The 14,287-nt window shown below is 43.2% G+C and overlaps 1 protein-coding gene across 2 annotated transcripts in view; it reads right to left on the reverse strand.

Annotated features, from left to right (window-relative positions):
* Positions 1–6,343: 6,343 nt before the first annotated feature.
* The window catches only part of mfap3l (microfibril associated protein 3 like), a 32,918-nt gene continuing 24,974 nt past the window's right edge, over positions 6,344–14,287 (reverse strand). For both annotated transcript variants that reach the window (XM_008115220.3, XM_008115221.3), the window contains one exon: positions 6,344–12,162. In XM_008115220.3, coding sequence (XP_008113427.1) covers positions 11,267–12,162 — 896 coding nt within the window. In that variant the 3' untranslated portion in view covers positions 6,344–11,266. The remainder of the gene's footprint in view (positions 12,163–14,287) is intronic.

The raw sequence follows: 14,287 nt of genomic DNA on the forward strand, positions 1-14,287 counted from the left end.
ATAGAACAGGCCCTTAGACAAAGCGAAATGCAAATAGAACAGGCTCGTATAGAGATGCTTAGAATAAAGATGGATGCCGCTGCCAAAAGGGTAAGGGCTGAGACTTTGGCCAAAGCCCTAATTGAGCCACTCACAGAAGAAAATGTAAGCCAGTTACCAATACAGGATCCTTCTGCCAAAGTGTTTGCGCACCTCGGCAGCATGAACAGCCAGTTTTCGGATGAGGAACAGGAAGACTTCTCTCCTTACCCAGAGCAGGGCCCCAAAGTCGCCTTTGAGTTTCCTGCAGAGCAGAGCGTCATAGCGGGGAGCTCACCCTTGCTCGAGCTACCTGTGCCTCCTGCTAAAACCCTAGGTCAGTCAATCAGGGCCTCAAGGCCGAGTGCTAATTGGCCCCTACAGACAGCTGCACAGGGAGCCATCGATTTGTCAGCGGTCGATGTCATCCCTCCAAGAGGCCAAAGGTTGACGCAAGGTGCACGGTGGGAGCCCACTCCACAACAGCAAACTCCTCACTTGTTCCCTTCGACGCCAGAGTCCCAGCTTGTCTCCATCATCAGAAGCCCCAGAAGAGATCTTAAGGACAAGGGTGTCGAAAAGTTTTCGGACAAGCCTGAGGAATTTCTTCTCTGGAAGGCCACCTTCCAGAGAGCAATCAGAGACCTAAAGTTATTGCCTGAGGAAGAACTGACTCTTCTGGCTGCATGGTTGGGCCCAGCCTCATCCTCACAAGTTAAGAAAATCTACGAAGCCCACGTAGCCGATCCCGACAAAGCCCTGGAAAAGGCCTGGGCCAGGTTGCAGCAGAGGTATGGGGCCAGCACAGAGATTGAAGCATCTCTTATGGACAAGCTCCAAAGGTTCCCAGATTTAAAACTCAAAGACTTCAAACTCTTGTGGGACCTCAGCGATCTCCTTACGGAATTAGAGTCGGCCAAGGAGAATCCAGAACTGCCCGGTTTGAGGTGCCTCGATCAGCACCTGTCCCAGAGGCAGATCTTGACCAAGCTGCCCTTCACTTTGCAAGAACGCTGGGGACAGGAGGTCTTCAACTACAAGGAGGCCCACTCCCAGGCTTACCCTCCATTTTCTCATTTGGTCCAGTTCATCACCAGGGCGGCCAGAGAAATGAATGATCCACAGACGGGCCTCCCCACCTTATACCAAGGGACCCAGCCAGAGAAGGCACCTAAAGTGGAGAAAAAACCATCCAGAGAGGCCAAAAGACCGGTTAGTGTTAAGGCTGTTGAAACTCAGCACAGGGCCAACGAATCCAAGTCAGAGGTGAAGGAGGTGCTCTGCCCCATTCACCAAAAGCCTCACAGTTTAGCCAACTGCCGGGAATTTGGCAAGAAGCCTTATAAAGAAAGACAACAGATTGTTCAGAAGCTGGGCATATGTTTTAGGTGCTGTGGAGCAACTCTTCACTTTGCATCCAACTGCAAAGAGGACGTCAAATGCGCAAGGTGTAACAGCCTTAAGCATTGCACCGCGATGCACAACTCTGACGCTGTCTCCCACGCCAAAGGGGACACGTTTTCCAAAGAAGGGTCATCTACTGAAGCCACCAACACGCAGGCCGCGTCACGGATGCAGGAGGATGCTCCATCGGTCGCCTGCACTGAACTATGCTCTGACGCGCACCAGTTCAGAGTCTGCCATCCCATCTGCCTAGCAGATGTATATCCAGCCAGAAGACCTTGGCTTAAAAAGAGACTTTACGTGGCTTTGGATTCACAAAGCGACGCCTCCCTGGCGACTCCAGAGTTCTTCCAACTGTTTGACATAAAAACCCAGACGGTTGACTACACCATGTCCACCTGTGTAGGGAAGAAGAAGTTGCAGGGTCGCATAGCATCCGGCTTTGTTGTCTCCTCTTGTGACCAGAAGAGACTGTTCGAGTTACCAGACCTCATTGAGTGTTCCTCTATTCCCCGGAACAAAAGTCAGATTGTCACCAGAGAAGTCGTGGAAGCCCATCCTCACTTGCGAAGGCTGAAGAACGCCTTACCTGCTTTCCGTCCAGATGTGGACATTGCCCTTCTACTTGGTGCGGACTGCCCGAACTTGTTCTATGTGAACGACCAAGTTAAGGGACCTCCAGGGGCGCCCATTGCTCAGCTGCTACCACTAGGCTGGACAGTTACAGGCCCGGTGTGCATAAATAGGATGCACCCTCCATCGTCGGTGGGCACTCGTCAAGCGCACGTGCTTCAAGGCAGTCGCCCCACACTAATGCATAGCTGTTTGAGTCATATCTCGGTCTATTGTCAGGGGATAACACCAGAGTATTCTTCCATCTTTGAAGTCTCCGAAAGGGATGAAACTACAGCGCTTTCCAAAGATGAACAGAGGTTTTTAGAGATCATGAACTCTCAAGTTTCCCGGAGTCCAGAGGGAAATTGGATAGCCCCTCTGCCTTTAAAAGCAGAAAAACCCACTTTGCCAAACAACAGGCATGTGGCAGAAAAAAGACTGGTCACTGAAGAAGAAGATGCAGAAAGACCCCAAGGTAAAAGAGCAAATCGTTGGCTTTATGGAAGACATGTTCCAAAGTAACTACGCCGAGGTCTCTGATCAAAGTGAGGTCAATGAAGAACATTGGTTCCTGCCTTTCCATAAGGTCACACATCCCCAAAAACCTAACAAGGTCAGGATTGTCTTTGACGCCAGTGCCGCATGCCGAGACATTTCACTTAACAATGTTTTGTTAAAGGGACCAGATCTTCTCAACAGTTTGCTCGGCGTCATCTTGAGATTCAGAGAGAAAGAGTTTGCTGTCATTGCGGACATCCACAAGATGTTCTATGCCTTTTTAGTTCGCCCTGATCATCGCAGGTACCTCAAGTTCCTTTGGTACGCGGACACTCAAGATCTGTGCGACTTTCGGGTTTTTCAGATGCGCGTACACGTCTTCGGAAATACCCCGTCTCCAGCTGTTGCAAACTATTGCCTCAAAAGAACTGCAGATGAGTTTGGACACCAGTTCAGTCCAGAAGTTGCCAGCATAGTTAACCACAACTTCTACGTGGATGATCTTCTGGTTTCGTTCGAATCCGTCCATCAAGCCATCCAAATAGTACGCGAGGGTGCCAACATCCGCCTGCACAAACTGTTGTCTAACAACAGACAAATTTTGCAAGCTTTCCCCTCGGAAGATCTAGCGGAAAGCAACGTTCATGAACTATTTAAAGAGTTAAGCTCCCAATCAAGCTTAGGACTTCTTTGGGATGTGAAGTCAGACCATCTTTCCTTGAGAGCGTCTAAATTTCAGTTTGTGAACACTAAGAGGCAAATGCTTTCTGCTATCAACGGACTATTTGACCCCTTAGGCATAGCCTCCCCTGTCCTGATCACCGCTAAACTTCTGTTCAGGCAGGTAATTCAAGAGAAGATAGGATGGGATCAAGAGCTGACCCCATCGGTGAAAGCAGCTTGGGCAAATTGGACTTCTCAAGCTGAAGGACTGGAAACCATCACAGTTCCCAGACAATTTGTTCCCTGCAAGGCGATGATAGAACCCACCACAGAACTTCACATCTTCTGTAATGCATCGGAACGAGCCATAGCAGCTGTGGGATACATGCGGCAAAGGGACAAGAATGACTGCCTCGTTGGGTTCATCATGGCAAAAGCCAAAATAGCTCCTATGGGAACTTCAATACCCCGGCTGGAATTGTGTGCAGCAGTTCTTGCTGTCCAGCTCTGGCGCATCATCCAGCAAAAGATAGGAGACTTGTTTCAAGATGTCCATTTCCACACGGACAGTACAGTTGTGCTTGGTTACATCAACAACACAACCAAAAGATTCAAAGTGTACGTAGCAAATAGAATTAACAACGTTCTATCTAGCTCCACACCTAGCCAGTGGCATCATGTTGCCACAAATGACAACCCAGCCGACATCGCTTCTAGAGGAGCATCAGCTCAACGAGTTTTAAGATCCAGTTGGTTGATGGGTCCCCGATGCTTAGCGGATGTCTACTTCCCGTTGGTCTTTTCACCTTCGGAAAGCATAGAATTACCAGAGTCTGTTCCAGAAATAACAGCCTGCAAGACCACCACTGCAATCAAGACAGGCCAAAGATCTTACCTGGAACTACACCGCTTTGAGCATTTTTCAGAGTGGCGCAGTCTTCAGAGAGCAGTTGCTAGGCTCATACATCGCTTAGTCTGCAAAGATAGTCAGCCTTTGCAAGTTCAGGACATGCTGAAGGCTAAGGGAGTAATACTCAGGTCAGTTCAGAGGCATGAGTTTAGTCAAGAAATAGCCAGGTTAGAACAAGGGCTTAACACCCCCAGCCGGAGTTTCTTGTGTGAGCTGAACCCATTTCTGGATAAAGAGGGCATTTTAAGAGTGGGTGGGAGGTTAGCTAAGGCTAAACTCAAAGTGTGTATAAAGAACCCCATCATTGTACCCCCCAATAGCCATATTGCTTTGTTGTTGGTTCGTCACTACCATGAGAAAATTCACCATCAAGGTAGAACTCTGACTGAGGCGACCCTTAGAAATGAAGGCCTGTGGGTGGTAAATGCTAAAAGTTTGGTCAGCAGTGTTATTTTTAAGTGTGTCAAATGTCGGCGACTCAGACGTAACTGTCAGAGTCAGCTGATGGCTGAGTTACCTCAGGACAGGACTTTGACAGACCCCCCTTTTTCCCACGTGGGAATTGATGTATTTGGTCCTTGGGAGGTTGTCACTAGGAAAACCAGGGGTGGTGTTGTAAATAACAAGAGGTGGGCAGTTTTGTTTACTTGTTTAGTAATACGAGCTGTCCATATAGAAGTCATAGAAGGAATGGACACTTCATCATTTTTAAACGCATTGAAAAGGTTCATAGCTCTCAGAGGGCCGATTAAGTCTATTAGATCTGACTGTGGCACCAATTTTGTAGGTGCGACCAAAGAACTCAATTGTGTGTCTAGGTTTGGGAGAGACCCAAAGGTTCAGAACTTTACGAATACTGAACAAATTATGTGGACTTTCAATGTTCCCCACGCCTCCCATATGGGTGGTGTTTGGGAGAGGATGATTGGTATTAGTCGCAAAATCCTTAATGCCATGTTTTTGAGTCATAGGTCATTGACGCATGATGTTTTGGTAACACTTATGGCTGAAGTTACAGCAATCATCAACAACCGACCGCTGGTTCCTCTTACTAGCGACCCAGAGAACTTGCAGCCATTGACCCCTGCACTTATTTTGACACAAAAGGTGCCAGGATGGAAGGACATCATGTTGCCAGTTCCGGACAGAACTCACCGTGCCCTGTGGAAACAGGTGCAGTCCTTGGCCAACCACTTTTGGAAAAGGTGGAAAGCTGAGTACTTAAGCCAGCTTCAAGCTAGAAGAATCTGGCAAAGCCCACAGGACAACATTGAGGTTGACAACGTTGTGTTGTTAAAGGACAAAGACTCGCCCCGCCATGCGTGGTCCATGGGCATTGTATTAAAGACCTTTCCTTGCCCGGACGGTAAGGTCAGGAAAGTTCAATTAAAGACTTGCAACAAAGACAAAGTGTCCATTTTGGACAGACCAATTAGTGACCTCGTGTTGCTTATTGGAGATGTTTAAAGTTCTAGTGTTTGTATTGTCATATGTGCAAAGGTGTTTGTATTTTAGGGTGGTAAATTCCCACATCCTGGGAATTTAAGCGGGGAGTGTTCCGTCCTCCAGGACGATGGTTTGCCTTACCTATTGGTCGTTTGTTTGTTTTCCCTCCTTTACATTTTGTTTCAGCCTCTGGCTGCAAAGGCCCAGGAAAGGTGGCTTGAAGTCTGCAAGAGCTGGCTGCAGTCTTCTTTGCAATGATTGGTCAAAGAGTACAACATCTTAGGACCGCCCTTTTTTACCAGGGTCTAGTCTCCATTTTGAAGCCTCATTTTGGCTATAGTCTTCCAACGTGCTGCAGCTGTGCAAAGCTAACTGGGACAAATCATCCTCAAAACCAGGCCAATCAAAGCCTATCCAAATTAGATAAGTATTGAATTATACTGATCTGGAATAGAAAATCTAATTAGAGGAGCAAGGTTATGCCGTCGCTTCTAGAACTAATCTTTGCTGTAAAGATAGGGAAGGAAAGAGTTTCTCCTTCTATTATAGACAGCGTGATTAGGGTGTAGTGGTTTTATAATCACCTTTGCCTTCTGGAACCAGGGATTATTCTGTAACTAAAACCTATAGAAATTTGTTTCATTTTCTGTAACTTTAAGATCTGTGCCAAGTTTACAACTTTGTATGAATAAACATCCTTTTTTTTTTGAAGTTTTCCAGACTCAGTCGTTCAATATTTTTAGGACAGCTTATAGGGATTTGCAGTTCGCCCGGATAAAGGATGACACGTTTCAGCTTTATAGTTATTTTTTATTGTCTGGCGGACGGCACAAGTAACTTCAAATGAAGACACAGAAATTACACTTTTGTGTAGCACAATATTCATGACTATTAGTGTTTCAAATGATGACATTTGCTTTAGTGCAAGCAGCTTCTTTGCAGAAATTCTACAGTCTATGAACGTAGGTTAGCAGCTTGTAAATATTCTTTTGTCTGGAGACAGCTTAGTAACTAAGGGCAACTCTCTAATTTCAGACTCTAAGAGTTAACACTTGTTCACATTTATTACACTTGCTTGAGATGTACTCCATGTGCTGCCAAGGATTAGAAACTCCACATGGAACATCATAGTACAAACAATCTGAATGATTAGCTACAATGACAAAGCTATGAACTCTCAACATCTTTGAAGAAGAGATGACTAATCACAAGAAAAGGCAAGTCATAATATCACACTGCAGAACAGCTTTTCCCACCTCAGTCCTCTACATCAGTGGTTCTCAACCATTGGGCCTCCAGGTGTTTTGGACTTCAGAAGCCACACTTCCTAACAGCTGGTAAGCTGGCTGGGATTTCTGGGCGTTGAAGTCCAAAACACCTCGAGGCCCAAAAATTGGGAACCACTGATCTAGATGTTGCTCAAGTGCAATTCCCAGCATTCCTCAACACTAGTTATGTTGGTGAGGACATCTGAGAGTTGTAGTTCAACAACTTCTAGAGGCCTGTACAATTACACCTCTGCCACATCTGGCACTAGTTTGAGTCGTATAAGTGGAGAAATGAGTAACCCCTTCTACAAATCGATTGCCATTTCAAGATGAACATTCAGCATACATTGCAAATCCTCTTGTACCTGGGATTTCACAGAATTTAAATCCTGACTAATCCACTCAGCTGCTTCTCCAATTGTTTTCTCCACAACAGGCAAAAGAAAGCCCCATGAACAGGCACAGTCCTTCCTTGGCTCTGAGCCCCAACATCTGAGAACCAATGTATATTGTGGGGAAAGCAATGTTTGCACACTTGGGAGCTTTTCCTGTTGTGAAATAGTCTGCTATTCAGCTTGAATGATTGCTAGTTTGAATTTTCAGCTTTAATTTAGTAATTGTTACAACCTGAACTTTGCCCATTTCATTGCAGTTTAGCTCCACTGTTTAGAATGTTTTACTATACACCTATACCACTTGCTGAGGATATCATGTCATACCTTGATGAAGAGTTTGCTCGTCTACCCAGTCATAGTTATTAACCTTAAGGGTGGTTTTAAGACTCCTTTTTGTGTGAGCCTGATATTCAGTTTATACAGTGTTGTATAAAACAGTTCATAAAGATCTACCTGCATGTGCATTTCTTTCCCAGGTTACATATGTGCCTGGGATTTTGATTGCAAACCTTTCAGTATAGGAAACTGATGTCATCTGAGGTTTCTATGAGTCATTACCAGTGAATATCAAATACGGAATACAGTAATATTTTCTAAAAATAAAAGGAAACAGTAGTGAAGGGCATCCATGCTCTTTACAAACAAACATTTTGCAATTAAATTATACTCTAGTTAAATGATTGAGTTATTAGAACTGGTGCAAAATGTCTTTGAGTTTGGAGTCCCTAAACGCACCCAGCTGTTTCACAGAATTAGCATTTGCATTTAATATCTAAATTAGGTTTCAGTGGAGGTAACAGAAGTGCAACCCTCCTTAAATTCCTGAGTACTAAGAGCAAGAAAATGGAACCCTAAGTGTGGAAACTAAACATGTGCTTTGTGGCTGCTTCAGGAATTGTGGCTTGTTGAATCAATGGTAATTCAGTATGTCAGCGCTTGTGTAATTTAAATTGGCTCAATAGGTGTAAACTACTTAGAATTTATATCTGCATTGAAGTCTTTGTTCAGCAATGTATTTTACACACATATTTGGTTTGATTTCTTTCATTTTTAGTAAGGTCCCCATAACTGCGGAATCCATATCGTGAAATCACTTACTCATGTCCTGGCAAAGATGGTCTTTAGGAATTAACTAGGGCCTCCAGGCAATTCCATGGTATGTTTCCCTGAAAGTTATCAGAGTCATGCTTGAGGAGCTAGCAAATTCCTGAATAATTCTACAAACAGCCCAACTGTATGGTAAGCTGAAACAGGAAATCAGGTAATGTATTGGCGCATCCAAAGTTTCAGGTAACTGTGGTCTAGCTGGGAACCTCTCTCCTGTGGATGCAGGGCCTTTCTCCAGCAAACATTTGTATTTTCATATTTTTCATAAAATTGTGTGTTTGTGTGTGCAGACGTGCTTTAAAGATTAGGTAGGAAAAATGTGTATGCCTTCTGCTTTTTATGACCTCCTTTTGTCCTAAATGCCCTTGATTCTTATCTATGTACAAGATCCAACAGGATGGCATGGTCTGAGTGTTCACATTAAAATTCCAAATAATCAGGATTTGAATCCCCACTCAAATCAGAGACGTACTGGGTGACTTACGTCACAGGGTCTCAGTCCTAGAAGAAAGCAATAGCAGATGTCCACTGAATAAATCTCACAAAGAAAATGCTATGGTGGGGTTGCTGTAAGTCAGAGGGTACTTAAAGGCACATTACTAACAACTTAACTCCTATGAGTAGTTCTATATGAATTGCAATTTTAAACAACCTTAGTTTCTGGAAGGAATGTTGATGTTTGGTGCATTTTAGTTCATGAAATACAGAAAGGTAGGGCAGGTATATGGTAAGGGTTTTATGCAATTATGTTTGGTGTACAGCAGAGGTGGTTAACTGCTATGGCAGTGGTTCTTAACCTCTGGGTCCCAAGGTGATTTCACCTATGACTCCCAGAAATCCCAGCCAGTTTATTTATTTATTTAATTTATATACCGCTCTTCTCCCCCAGGGGGACCCAGAGCCGTCTTACACAATGGCAGAATTAAATGCCACATATAATACAACATGTAGTAAAAATCAAACATAAAACACCAAACATAAAATAAAAGCCAGTATCCAAATTAAATTAAAACAATTAAAACCATGTGACCATTATAACAACTGTTTACCAGTTGTTAGGATTTCTGGGAGCTGAAGGTCAAAACATCTGGTGACCCACAGGTTGAGAACTACTGTGCTAGGGCTTGGGGAACTACATCCTTCCTTCTCCTGCATGTTTTGGAACTACACCTCTCAGAATCCAGTAGTTAGTACTGTTAGTTGTCAAGCTGAAAGGAGGCTTCTCGTGGCTGTAGTTAAAAAGTTTCCCAAGGTTTCTTTAAGATGTGTATTATACCTTTTAAGGGACTGATGAGTAATGCCAACATTATTTTCTGGCATCGCTTCATTTCTGTTTATGCAGAGCAGTTATTTCACTTCCACCTAGTCCACAAACTTACCCTCTCATGCTGCCTATAAATGCTAATGCAAAGTCACATTCATTGCCTTCACAGAGGTCTGATGGCTTATATTCCATAAAACACATCTAGGAGAATTACTGAGCCCCCGGTGGAGCAGTGGGTTAAATCCTTGTGCCAGCAGGACTGATGACTTGAAGGCTGGCTTGCTGACTTGAAGGTTGCTGGTTCAAATCCAACCCGGGAAAAGCATGGATGAGCTCCCTCTATCAGCTCCATCTCCATGCAGGGACATGAGAGAAGCCTCACACAAGGATGGTAAAAACATCAAAACATCCAGGCGTCCCTTGGGCAACGTCCTTGCAGATGGCCAATTCTCTCACACCAGAAGCAACTTGCAGTTTCTCAAGTCGCTTGTGACACAGAAAAAAAAATCATTCCCTCTTCCAAATTATAAATGGTTAATTTCTGGCCATGTAGTAACAAACAACACAGTTGAATTCCTATCTCATTAAATGGCTTGTGTAAATGGGTGAGGTGGCAGATGCAAGAGCAGACAAGGGACCCTTCTTTTCTACAGTGTGGTGTAGTGGTTTGAGCACTGAACTAGGGTTATGAGAGACCAAGGTTCAAATCCTCACTTGGCCATGGAAACCTACTGGGCAATTCAGCTTCTCAACCTCAGAGAAAAACAATGTCAAGCCACTCTCTTGGAACAAATCTTGTCAAGAACACCTCACGAGAGCTTCGACAATTAGAACAAAAACCAATGTTTTTCAGGCTCAAGTTCGTTGTCAAAGAATAAGCTCCACCTGTGGATATTCTATCATCTACACAAAAAATGCCTATTTTTCTTTTTCATGTTGTCATCAGAGCTGGCAGAAGATCAGGTAGATGAGCTCCAGACTGCAACGACCATTGAGATTCTGCTTTCAGACTGGAAACAAATTGCCCTTTCAAAGAAGTAGGCTGTGTGAACAAAACAAGGGGGAAAACAAAACAGACACTCTCCAACCTCAGTGCTCTAAATCCAAATATTTGGCCTCATTTTCTCCCTCAACACAGGTATCCCGCAAAGGTCTTACTTTGACAATGGAACTGCTCCCTCTGAAACAATATTTCACAATCATGAGAGGAGAGTTACATAAAAACTCCTCACAAGGGAATAGGTAATAAAATAAAATGGGGAAACAGCATCTTTTCCCAGTTTATGTAACAGAGCAATCCTTCAACCCAGAACTGAACAATTCTGAAGGTCAAGTGTTTTTGGGAACCAGAGCTTATAAGTCCCATTCTAAGCACGACATATGACTTCTAGTTCCCTCTGCAAGGAGGGCTGAAACCTAAATAATTATTTGAGGTAAACAGTATAGCTAAAAAACCAAAAAATTATTCTAAACCAAGAAAGAGCAATTAAATATTAGAGTAATGTCAATTATTCTGTCAAACCTGCTGACTAAAGTTATATACATGAGGAAGTGCCAAGTAATCCAAACACGTGCTTTTGCTGTGATGATCTTTAGGTAAGGCTTATTGGCAAAAAGAAAAATAACCCCCTAAGATTTTCAATATTTTCTTGGTATGCATAGATTTGCAGAGAACTTCTCATAAATGGCTTTCATAAAGAGTAGACATGTCCATGTCATTTTCCAGAGTGGCCACAGTAGGGCTGAGTTCATCAGAAGGCTCTGTGACTGGGCCAGAAGGCTCCAAGACTGGCTTAGAGGATTGTGCTGCTGGCTCTTGAGCAACCTCCTCCTCCTCTTCTTTGATTTCTAACTGCACACTGTCTTGTGACTGGTCATCGACACAGTCCCTTTTCATCAAGTGGTGAACAGACACCTTTATTGCAATCTTGAGGGGAGGTTCATGCAGCGAAGAGGCATCTGAGTCAGCAGCGAGGGAGCCCCTGTGTTTTAGGGAATTGCGGATCATGTACATATCCTCGGTATCGGTGGTCTCTGTCTCCTGTCCTTCTGCTGACTGCCTGACAAAATTCTGGCCCTGCTCCTCTAATCCCACCACCTCCATGATTTCTTCCATGATAGTCCTGCAGTTCATGATGAGAGGCGGCAATGGAACACTCCGGGCCAGTTCTTCAATGTAGCGGGCAAACTCCATGGTCTTGAATTGGGTTACTTTGGCAAGCTCAAGGGTTTTTGCTGACGTGATGATTGGGATGCGTTTAGCAATCTCAAAAGCTTTTTGCAGTTTTTCTGCCCCTTCTGTCCGAAAGAAGTCATTGATCGCTTTCTCCGTCTTTTTTAGATGGCTGCTCATCATGCAGAGCCTAGTAATGTTTAAGATCATAACAATGGTAAATGCTACAAGGCATACAATCATATAGTAGATTCCCATATCTCCAGAGGTGAAGACAACCCTTAGAGTCACTGTGTTGTTCACTTGGCCATAAATATTAGAAGCAGTACATGTATATTTTCCTCGATCCTCAAATGACACACTTGTAATATTTAATTGCCCATCATCAAGAATCCATTTTCCTATAGGAAAGAAGGCAGAAAGGATCAGTACAATATATTTGCTGGTTCAGATTAAGTGACAGTGGAAAATTACTATCACAACTATGTATTACCTTTCACATTTCCAGATGTAAAGTTGTTTCTGTTTCCAAGGGAAAATATCTCACAAAATCATTCTGTCTGATTAAGTGGTAAAACCTACCCTGTTTTTCCAAAAATAAGACATCAACTGAAAATAAGACCTAGTACAGGTTTTGCTGAATTGCTAAATATAAAGTAAAACCTAGCAAAGTTTTTGTTTGGAAGCATGCCTGCTGAACTCAACATGCAGGATCGGTAAATGTACATACCATAGATTGATGTACATGGAAATAATGGTAGTAACAAGAAATTCTTGATAAGATTTCAGTTTGTCTGGTTATGCAAAAATTAATATAAGACACTGTCTTATTTTCGGGGAAACACGGTAGTGGTAATTTTAAACACACCTTACTGAAAGTGACTCCGTTTAAAAACCATTGTATTTGTGCAAATAGATAAAATTTAAATAGCCATATAAACAAGCTGGATGTCAATCTAATTTTCTGAATTGCAGGCACGTGAGAAAACACTGCAATTTAGCAAACAGTCAGGCTTCAGCCCATGACAGCAATAGGTTTATGTGCTTTTAACACTGATTTCCAAAGGTTTTTAGTCTTGTTATTGCAAGGATGAGATAAAAAAAAATACAGAATTGGGGGAAGAGAACTGTTTAAATAATTTCTCCAAATTGCCAAAACACAGGAAGATCACATAAAATGTTGCCCTAACTCAACAATTTCACATCACAGGCCAGATAATTTTTTTTTCAAAATATAGAAAGCTGATTAATAGAAAGGTTGTTAGCTCAGTACTGATGCCAACAGTTTTCTGGGGTTTCCAGTGGTAGACTTTCCTAGCCCTATCTGCAGGAATTGCAGGGTTGAAAAGTGACTTTTTGAAAGTATGTCCTTAACTAGTGTTTGAAAAGTACTTTATCTTTGGATTGCTGTGAGTTTTCCGGGCTGTATGGCCATGTTCCAGAAGCATTCCAGAAGCATTGATAAGAGAATGGCAGTAAAACATGCATTTTTTTTAAGTACCTCTAAAAATTCCTTAAATATTAATAGGACCATCTTGCTTGTTCTGTTACTTCTGAAATGAAATATCACTGTGTTTGTTCTATCAAAGAGAAGTTACTTATTTCTTAGTTATTCCACCACTTGTAATGTGTTGCTTCTGTGCTGTATGCATAACATGCCCTCTGTCTGCCAGGACTCTCTCAAATCCTTAACGCCAGAAATTCCACCATAAGAGAGGTAGTAAAGGTAAAGTTTCCCCCCTGACATTAAGTCTAGTAGTGTCTGACTCTGAGAGTTGGTGCTCATCTTCATTTCTAAGCCAAAGAGCCAGCGTTGTCCATAGACACCTCCAAGGTCATGTGGCTGGCATGACTGCATAGAGCGCCGTTACCTTCCAGCCGGAACGGTACCTATTGATCTACTAAAATTAGCATGTTTTCGAACTGCTAGGTTGGCAGAAGCTGGGGTTAACAGTGGAAGCTCACCTACTCCCTGGATTCGAACCACTGACCTTTCAGTCAGCAAGTTCAGCAGCTCAGCGGTTTAACCCACTGTGCCACTGGGGGCTCATGCAGAAAAGAGAGGTACATACAGAAAAAAACATTGCTTGAGCAAATGGGGCAGTCTTTCTCTCACTATGCCCTGGTTAGTAGGTGCTCACAGTTCTAAGTCATTAACACCTTTCCATGCCTTTTCTCACCTTGCCTAGCAACGCATACAAGAGGTGCTGTGCTCTTGCATTGTTGCTGCAAATTACAGGTATTTTGAACACCAGGACTCTGAGAAAGGCATTAGTATTATTCAAATCTTAGCAGAACCACTCAGAATATAAAAGATTGTACTGTGCTCTTCCCACGCAGCTTCTGAAATTCCATTTTCAACAGTTCAGCGTGTTCTTTCTTTCTAAGGCAAGAAAGTATTTACACATTTTCTGTCTGAAGGCATAGCTAGCAGAGGAGAAAGCAATTACAGAAAATAACATGCTGCTTGCCTACTAGCTACTTCTAGGAAGCACACAAACTAGATAGGAAACAGCAATTTTGCCT

This window comes from Anolis carolinensis, chromosome 5 (assembly GCF_035594765.1).
Source record: "Anolis carolinensis isolate JA03-04 chromosome 5, rAnoCar3.1.pri, whole genome shotgun sequence".
NCBI classification, from domain to species: Eukaryota; Metazoa; Chordata; class Lepidosauria; order Squamata; family Dactyloidae; genus Anolis; species Anolis carolinensis.